Source organism: Motacilla alba, chromosome 2, assembly GCF_015832195.1.
Source record: "Motacilla alba alba isolate MOTALB_02 chromosome 2, Motacilla_alba_V1.0_pri, whole genome shotgun sequence".
NCBI lineage: Eukaryota > Metazoa > Chordata > Aves > Passeriformes > Motacillidae > Motacilla > Motacilla alba.
Window position 1 is genome coordinate 29,181,761 of NC_052017.1, and position 9,861 is coordinate 29,191,621.

Genomic DNA, 9,861 nt, shown 5'->3' on the forward strand with positions numbered 1-9,861 from the left:
TGCTGCCTGTTGCCTGTGAAAGAAGTGGTGCATCAGGTGAAAGAACAGACATCTAAACACCCAAGGTGCACAGTGTCCCACTTGTTTCTAATCATACTGAATTGCAGATCTGCACTGCACCTTTTCTTCATTCATTTTTCACTCAGTTGCTGCTGCTGTCAGGGTAGGCAGTTGCTGTAGCCTGAAAGACAAATCTACAGGAAGAAAGGGAGAAGAGTATTAAGGCCCTCTGCCAAGGAGTACAGCACCTGAGCAAGGTGGAAAGGAAATCTGGAGGCAGACAGTAGATTCTCATACAGTCAGTTGCCCTTTGCTAGAGAGATCCCTCCCTGACTCCTGCAGAGGAGGCGAAAAGAAGTTGAAACATGCCCATCAAAGTGCTTTCAGGCTTTCACGAGCTGAGTGCTTCTGAAGAAGGAATGGAGGTTTTGAAGGGGAAGAGCAGAAACTGAAAGCAGAGGGATGTCAAGAACTTGCTGTAGAACTGCTTCTCTTCAGGTGTAGCTGAATTTCAGCATCCACGGTCAGCACCTTCTCCTGGAGCTGCTCTGGGAGCTGCTGCTGTGCTTACCCAGCATCTGTGTCTGGCTCAAACACAGACCTGGAGATCCAGGGTAAGAGCCCACTTCTGTGCTGAAACACCTTAAGAGCCTTCAGGCCTGCTGAAGTCTAATAAAATGTACACAGTGCTTTTCTTCTCCCAGTTGCTGTTCTGTTGCCCTCAGTTTCTCTCCAGCCATTCCCAATACATGTCCAGAGGACAGTGATGATCTCATGGCTGCCTTTAGGTACAGTTCATTTTCCTGGTCTACACAGGCTCTGTGTTTTGTGCATTACAGTAATAAATCCAAGGAGTTGTCATATGGAGAGGGTTAATGAAGCTTAAAATAATACCACATTGCTGCTTCAAATTTGACTTTTTTCCTGATTGTTTGTGTAGTGCTTAGTTTTGGGTGGATCTGGTTTCATAAATATGGTAGATTATGCTGGAGTGTAAATGTGCACCAATGCAAAAATACTGAATATGACCACTTCCAAAACTCTCATGTCTCATAATGTGGATTTGTTTTAGTATTCAGAAGATACATCAGTGGATTGTATGGAATGATTAAAGTATTAAAAATACATTGTCTCTTTGGGATTGTGGTTAAACAAGCCCATCCATCTACATAAACATTGAAATTCCCAATCAGAGGTGTGGATTTGCTTTCCAAACCTGATTCTGAAAGGGGATAGTAAAACACAATGAGCGACTTTGTTTTTGGAAGGTGAACAGTGTTGCCTCTCAGAGAAAGTCTAACTCGTTTGAGTATCCAAGAAATGCCATACTATTCTGACATGCCAAACTAGAGCACTTAAAAAAGTTAGTTATACCTATTCTTGGTGGGTTTTCTCATTGAACTTTGATGCTTTCTCTTCCTGAAAAATGTTTTCACCACTCAGAGATTTTTTTGTTGTTTTCTAGAGATGCATTTTAATGTTCACCTGACTGCTTGAGATTTGGACTTCATTGTAACCAGATTTTCTAGAAGCTATTTACAGCAGCACAGTGTCAAAGTAATGGAGTGATTTAACTTGGAGCATTCATACTGCTTACATTAGATGTCTTTTGGCTTTAGTTTGTTGAAATGCTTTCTTCAAGTTGGTTATTCTGGGAAAATGTAGAAAGATGTCTTCTTTCAAAACGCACACGCATTTTTATCATATAAAAACAATTGGCTATAAAGCAATCTAATTCTTTATCTGTGTGAGAAAGTGAATCCAGATATTGACTAACATGCTGATGCTACTGCACAGTATCTGCCACTTTTCACATGAAAGTAACTATTACAAAAGGGAAAGCTTGTATAACTTGAAGTGATATCTGTAAAAACATACCTTAAAAGCTATAGCTCACAAGTGAGTAGGAATGAGATAGTGTTCTTAACTTGTGGTATTATTTTAGACCTAATTAATTAGAAGATTGTCTGAATGCTAGTGGAATTCTTTAAATCCCCATATCCATCCTGTGTACTTCGGGTTATCTAATGATCATATGTATTTTAGCAATGATTTCCCAGGTTTTCCAAAGAAATTGAAAGAGGCTTTTTTAGGTATCTCAGCTTGGCTTAATGCCTCTCTAAGCTCAAAAAAATCTGTATTTAGAGGAAAGGATTAAAAGAGCAGGATTAAGTTGACCATTTATTTATTAAGATTCTTGCAGATTTGGTTGCAGTGAAAGGTAAATGAGAAAAGCATAGCCTTGAGTGCAAAAAAGAAGGATTTCAGTTTCAAAAGCATTTATTGATACTTACAGGCTGGACTAACTTGTGTTTGCATCTAGGCATGTACATTAGTAGACCCTTGTAGTTATGCCTCATATCCATGTACTGGATGTTATGTATAGTACCTCTGCTTAAGGAAATGGTGCTGCTTCCATAGTGTTATGGAAACAGCTTTGTAAAACATGATTGCACAGGCAGCACTTGTTTTATGTCACATAGCTCAGCAAAAGTACTTTGGGTTAAGTGGGTAAAGATGATGCTGATAACCAGCTGCTCTGGCCTCCCTCAGTGTTGGCCTTCTGCTAAGTGATATGACCACATTTTTTCTGACTGATAAGTGATTCTAGAGACTATTTCTGCCCCCCACTGCATCTCTTTTTCCTCTGTTTTCTGGATGCTGCAATAGAAAGTGGCATCTTACTGAAGTGCTGAAGAAATGCTGAATTCCATGTCTGGGACTCTTTCCAGGTACCTCTTGAGTTTTTCTGGTAGGCAGGGTTCGCACAGCTTGCCAAAGACCTATTATCAAGTACTTCCCTTCTGATTTTGCTGAGAGGTTCCCTTGAGCTGAATGCCTTGCTTGTCTCACCTGACCTGCCCTCCCAAGCATGTTCCTCTCGTAGTTGTGGCAATAATGGTAATAGAAGTAGTAAGAGTGCTGTTATTGCCAAAGAGCTGAGTAAATAAGGCATGGTCCTGGCCAAAGTGTTTCTCACTGATGCTGCTGCTGAGTTCAGAGATAGCAGATATTTGGGGCTGGAAAGTCTCCTTTTTATGCGAGTCTTTATGTAATGTATACCCTCATAGTGTTCATCTGCAGCATTTATTTTAGTTGTGACTTTTGTCCCTTTTGGGCTTATAAATAAGCGATCATGAAACCAGCCAATAGTCAATGTGGTATCCCTTTCTTACTCATCTCAAGGCTTTACTGAAATCTGAGGTAAGCAGGGACATTTTAAGGGAAGCAGTCATATCTTACATCACTTCAGAATACAGCCAGTTCAAAAGAAAAACAAGCTCTGTATGCAAACAATCCCATTCTCTAGTCTCAAGTACTTTCCTGTGAAAGATTTTCACTTCTTGCTCTCGTAGCTGTAAAGAAAGGGCTGATAATGAAAGCTCCACATAGGCTGGTGCTACTAGAAAATAATTTGAGATAAAGCAGGCTGAGTAATAGCAAGCTTAGCTAGCTTCTGAAACTGGAGATAGAAAGCTGCTTTCCTCTGCTAGGTTTGGCTGAGTAAAGGTGATTCTCTTCACAGCAGCTTGTGTGGTGAATCTGATTTGCAGCTTTGGATTTGCAGCCACAACAGTGCTGATAGCACAAGGATGTTTTCTGTGGTTGCTGACAGAAGAGTCGAGGTCTTTGCTTGAGGTCTCTCCCTCACACTGCCCTGCCAAGCAAGTAGACCTGGGCTGCAGGAGAAGTGGGACAGAGCTGAGACAGCTGACTCCAGCTGAATAAGGGGATACACCATGTTCACCATACAAACGGGGAAGAAGCAGGAAGGGGGGAATATTTGGAGTGAGGGTGTTTGTCTTCCCAAGTCACCATTATAGTTGGTGGGGCTCTGCTCTCCTGGAGGTGGCTGAACACCTGCTTGCCTGTGGGAAGCAATGAATTAATCCTGTGTTTTGCTCTGCTTGTGCACACAGCTTTTGCTTTACCTATTGAACTGTCTTTATCAGAATCCATGAGTTTTCTCACTTTCAGTCTTCTGATTCTGTCTCCCATGTCACTGGAGTGGAGTGAGAGAGCAAGTGGCTGTGTGGGGCTGGGCTGCTGGCTGGGATTGATCTACAGCAGCCTTTTTCCTCCCAAAGTGCTTGAATGTAAAATGCAAGCTGTGGGCTCAAGCAACATGGTGATTTTACTATTTCTAATAATGGTAGATGAAGATAAGGGAAAAAAATTGAAAACACAGCAATGTTTTGTATGTAAACACTTGAAATGAATTTATTTTTTAAAAAATCATTTTTACAGTTGAATCATACAGTATTCTTCTGTACGCCTTAAAATAAAAGCCTCCAGCTTTTAAAAATGCTTCCCAGTACAAAAGTGCTAATGTAAAACTGTAGTGTTTATGTATAGAAACCATCACTACACATCACTAAATATCACTCTAAATAGTCTCTTCACCAGTATCAAGGTGTGGAGAAGAGATGGAAGATAAGACTTCATAATATTGAAGGGCTTTCTTCTTCCCCTCACAGTTCAGTCTTCAGGAGCTTCAGCGCTTTCTGCATATTTGAATACACTAGAAATGAAATATTCATGCATGTTATTTTTGCTGCAACTTCCTCTGCCAGCAACCAAAAATGCTGCAGAGAAAATGTCATTATTATTAAAGCTTTTAATCACATGCCTATTGCTATAGGGATTCAGATGCACTTAACTCTTCCAAGCAATTTGTGAACATCATGGGTTTAATTTTTACTGGTGAGAAAATTCATTAATGCTAACACATGGCAGAGACTGTGCAGCAGTGAGGGATGGCTGTAGCAAACACCTTTCCCTGCTCCCAGGTTTCCTGACCTGGTCTGCTGGGACTTGTGTGCGAGTTCTCACCGTTGCTTGCAGTGAGCACTGCTGAATTATGCAAGTTCCTACTGACGTATGCTTGCTTTTAAAACAGATGGATGCTTAAAGCTCCAGGGCTCTGCCATTATTTTCTTCATCTCACTGAGTTTAAGTCTAGCATCCTGTTTAATTTTAATCCTGGTTAAATGTCTTTCAGCAAGTACTGATTGCGAGAATCTGTAATGCCTGGTGTTATTCCTTGTCACATGAAAAATGCGACTGCTTTCAGAATATTTCCAGAATGTGTCAGAACACTCTACTTACACAACGAAATGTCAGAGGGCTCATATGCGTAGAGACGGTTTGAGTATCTTCCAGTAATATCTGCTCTCACAGTCAGGGAAGGATCTGGGGGAAAAGGGTGAGACAATTTGTAGAGGTTAACCTTCAAGCAGAAGGAAATAAAAGGAAATAAAGCTTTCTGCACTCCTGCTTGCTTCCTAAATGTTTCTGTGAGACATGTCTGCTTCTGCTGACTAAGAGATTGTTCTAAAAAGGTCACTGACATTTCAGTTTTAAGTGTTGTGTTTGCAGGTTTATTAGGAATGGGATGAGCTAGCCGTTCTAGTGACTGTGGCATCAGCCATTGCGGGAGAAATGCTGGACTTGCGAAGCTGGGTGGTCTTGAGTCAATATTTGATCCACAAAAGCAACTTAAACCTTTATATTCCTCATGAAATAAATTCCTGTTAATCAGCCTGAGAATTTGAGATGTATGGTGCAGCAGGGGCTCTGTTCTGAGGTCAGCTTTGGTGCTTGAGGTACTCACCTATGAACAAAACCCGAGGGACATACTGGCCGTCAGGTGCAAGGTTCTTGTCTGTGGTTTCATACTTAAAGAAAACAGAGAAGGTTCCTAGTCAAGGAGGGCATGCTACATAAATATTTTTTTCCTTCACCATAGTTAGTATTATGAAATACAGTTCAAATAATACATTTTGCAGTTTAAGAGATTCATTGTCTGGGATGCAGTTCTTTAACAGCTGGAGTTGCAAATTGGTAAGAATTCATGTTATTATTAAACTTCACATTCCCTCCCATTTTGAGTTTATGATAGCTACAAATGAAAAAAATCGTAGCTATCATAAACTCAGAAATCTGTTATGCTTCAGCAGTGGCCATTTTCCTAGCCAACCCTAGCTATTAAACTCAAGTTAGAGAAGCCATCATTAAAAGCAGAACTTTGTTGCTTTCACGTAATTAAGTATAATTGGGAAACGTACCACAAGGTTCAGGAGAATGAATTTTTCAGCCAGTTTCTGTATATCTTTGTGTTCAGCAAAGACCTTCTTGAGGGCTAAAGTAGAAAAAAAAATGGGAAAGAAAATGAAAAAGATGCCTTTGTCTGCCAAGAAGAAATTTAAACAAACTGATGAAACAAAATGAAAATTTCCAGTTTACAACTGCAGCAAACAAAGATTTTCAGTTCATTCCATTGGAACATGATCCATTAATTTTTATTCTGGGTTTAGGAGTAATTACAATAATGCAAAATGTCCCACCTTCCCTCGGAGAGTACAGCTGGCTCTCAAATTCTCTGCTTGGGTTTGAATTTGAGCGTTTGACCCTTCAAACCTCCTGTTCTACTATTGTGATTTCTGGCCCCAGATCTTAAGGCGCTTGAAAATACAGCATGTAGGGCTTCAGACTAAAATCTTTGGAAGGGTGTAAATGCTTGTACAAAGACCCTTCTGCAGTTACTGGAGCTATGGATGGTTGCAAAGATCTTGCCATGTGGACTGACTTGCAGGAAGGAGGGCCCTCATGTAAATTCAAAGACACTGGGAAAAGAGTAATCCCAGTTACCAGAAATCCTGGAAGAGCTCAGTTTCAGCCTGGATTGATTTAGTCCCTGGCTGGATTCAGTCTCAGTCACTGATGATATGGTCTGAATATGGTCTTTCTAACAAATCATTATTTCTTGCTACTGGTCTTGCTATTGATTTTGGCTGACTGTGCTGTGCACCAAATTGAGATTTGTCAGGGGTCAAACCCTACTGACCTGTGCTCATTTCCGCATCCATTCTGTATCATGCAATACTGAATTACCATTTTTATTTAATTTCTACACATTGGAAAACACCTTTGTGGTACAGCAACTCTCCCCGTGCTTCTGCAAGCTAGTACTTCACTAAGGCTTAAGCAGAACGGTGGCTGATTAATTTTTTTAAGCAGAGCTTATTCAGAAAATTAAAAGGTTTTTTTTTTTAATTTTAAATTTTTTTTGTAATTTTTCCCCTCCTGAGTGCAATAAGATTACCTTGGCTGTGTGGGCAGTCTTCCAAGTGGTGGATAATCATCAGGGGTTTCTGGCTGGAAAAGAAGAGCCCTCGTTAGGAGCGGGCGAGGCACGGGGGGCTCAGGGTGGGCGCGGCGGGGCGGGTACCTGTGCTTGGAGCGGAAAAGCGCCTCCTCGTAGGTCTGCGTCCAGATGAGCTGGTCTCCCCAGCCTGCAGGAGGGACAGAGGACACGCACACACCCTCAGACAGAGCCTTACAAGGGGCCAGGGACTCCAGGTGCGGGTCCTGCCCCTGCCCACCTCTGCCGGGGGGCTTTACATCGGAGTGAAGGAGGAGAGGGTGCTAGGAAGCACTAGAAAGGGTTTTGCAGAACGAGTTGCAAGAAAATTAATTTTTTAGAACAGCACAGTAGCTGAAATGTTCACAAGATTGCACTTTTAAAAAAATATTTGGTGGAGATTTTTTTCAGTTGTTTGTTTTTTACCTCTGGAGAGTGTCTGAGGCAGTTTTGGCTTAGCGGTAGTGTCCTTAGAATCCTTCTTGCCTGCATCCTTTGCCAGAGCGCAGGAGATGACAATGAGCAGCAAGAACATGGACACGTAACTCTTCTCCATGGCTGCTCCTGGAACAGGTGAGAGAAACTCCGGGTCACTGCGGTGAGGCGCACCGCAGATAAGGGCAGGGTCGCTAAAGCAGCGGCTCAGGTCACAAATACGCAGCGGGGTGAGGCCGGGCTGGAAGGAGCAGCTCCAGGCTGCAGGGGCCTCAGGGCACCGGGTGAGGTTTGCTGAGCAAACGCCCGGAAGGGTTGGGCTGTGGCCCTTTTAGGATGTGCGTGTCCGTGTTTGTTAATTTCCCTCTCTTCTTGTTACATATATTGAATATGCTCAGTAAAATAACAGAGTGACAGCAATTCCAGAAGTCCTAATAAGTTCACAGTTCTACCTTGATCTCCCAGTGCTAGAGTAACCCAGCTGCAGGTGCTGAAAAGTTAATTTGTCTCAGCTCTCGCCCCATTTTGCTGTGGGAGCGACTCAAATGAGAAGTCAGAATATTTAAGCTAGGCTTTACAGAGAACATTAGCACAGTCACAGCTTAATGGTGTTGCTGGCGCTTCTAATCCTGTTAATCCTGTTTTATTTCCCTTAAAAATATCACCTAATCTTTAAACCCAGCAGAACGTATAACAAAAGGAGTTGGGAGGAGTTGATGTGTGGCCCAGGGAAAACTGAAATGGAGTTTGGGAGTAGAAGCAGCACAAAGTAGAGAGCTTTTCCTGAGCCAGGCTGGGACTTGGAGATGAGACAGGTCTGATGAAAAGCTCCTCAGCATTTCAGCTGAAGGGGAAAATCATTTCAGCAACATGACCCCATGTTTTCTCCTTACAGTTCCTCCTAGAAACTAGAGCCAATGTAATGGGTACACAAAGAAAGTTCAAGATGGTCAAAAAGCAGTACAGAGCATTGAAAAGATTCATTAACAAAAAAAGAAAAAAGGAAAAACCAAGCCTACATAACAACTCCCACCCCAACAGGCTGATTGTTTTTAAAGTTCAGACAATGAAAACTAAACTCCAGGAAAACAGAAGTGTTTTTCCAGGTAGGAACTGCAGGAGGAGACATAAGCTGCATTTCCATGAGTGATACAATGCTCTTTGCTACTGGGTTGTCCAGTAGAGCTCAAACATCCAAAGAGTCCCTTTTTCATACAACTTTTGCAGCAGGCTGCACTTATGCCTCAAGAAAAGCCTCTTTGGCAAGGAGGAAAATTGCATGAAATTCAGTTAAACTCTGGATTGTCAGGGTTGCCCCAAGAATTGTTTTGGCTAGAGCTGTATGGCAGAAGCAATGCTTCTTTAAAAAGAAAAATAATAAAATAAAAAAGTGAGGGACAACCAGGAAATTGAAGATCAGGCACACTAAGCTGTTGTGGAGGCAGCAGGCAGAAAGCAAAGACAGAGGAACATTAAACTTGCTCCCTAAAAACTTTGCTTCTTGAAGACTATGTGCACTTTTAAAAAGCTTTCCAAAATAAACCCTCTTCTCCTGTTTTCTTTCTTTTTTTTTTTTCAACCTGCAAAGCCAATATTCCTATAGACATCTTCATTCACAACAAGCTGTGCTGGACTGTGCCTGCTTTGCTGCAGTCTTTTCTTTCTGCTGATCAGGTTTCCCATCCCCAGCTGGCTCAGGCTCACAGATCCCCTGGGTACCTCCTGAGGCAGGGACTGAGCAGTGCCTTACCTTGTTTACTGTCCCAGACGCCTGCCAGGATGCGAAGGTGTTCCTGGTTTCAGTGTGAACGCCGCTGTTCCTACTGCCTATTTATGCACCTTCACAACCCAACTCCACCCACAAGCTTTGAATTTGAATACTACTTTCAAGGAGCTAAACTTTCTAGTTTTTCCCCACCAAAACTTTCAGAGTTAATTTTGTAATTAAATAACATTACCGTTTCCTGTCAGATACTGTATCTAAAGCTCAGAGACATTTCTGTAGGCTTTTGGGATATTTCTTGAAAGGTGATTTTAAAAAATTGGCAAAGATCCAAGTACAGGTAAGCTTAAGTCAAGACTCCTGATTTGCCTGAAGAGTGATTTGTCTTTTTTTGATTGGTTGGAAAATCGGTATGAGTTGCTGTTCTTTTAGTCCTTAGAAAAAGTTAAATTGATGATTCAGAACTGTGGATGTTAATTAGATAAATAACTGTGCACATTATACAGATATGTGTGCACATGCACATATAACAGCACATAGAATTGTGATCAAACCTAAA

General features: G+C 41.7%; 1 protein-coding gene across 1 annotated transcript; it reads right to left on the minus strand.

Moving 5' to 3' along the window:
* Window positions 1-4,194: 4,194 nt before the first annotated feature.
* On the minus strand, window positions 4,195-9,437 carry AGR2 (anterior gradient 2, protein disulphide isomerase family member). Its single transcript, XM_038128342.1, has 8 exons — window positions 9,330-9,437; window positions 7,571-7,708; window positions 7,232-7,295; window positions 7,106-7,158; window positions 6,069-6,142; window positions 5,615-5,678; window positions 5,110-5,193; window positions 4,195-4,522 (listed from the first exon to the last, which is right to left on the minus strand). The coding sequence occupies exons 2-8, from the start codon at window positions 7,698-7,700 to the stop codon at window positions 4,473-4,475; spliced, it is 519 nt and encodes a 172-aa protein (XP_037984270.1). The 5' UTR covers window positions 7,701-7,708; window positions 9,330-9,437; the 3' UTR covers window positions 4,195-4,472.
* Between the last annotated feature and the right edge of the window lie 424 nt (window positions 9,438-9,861).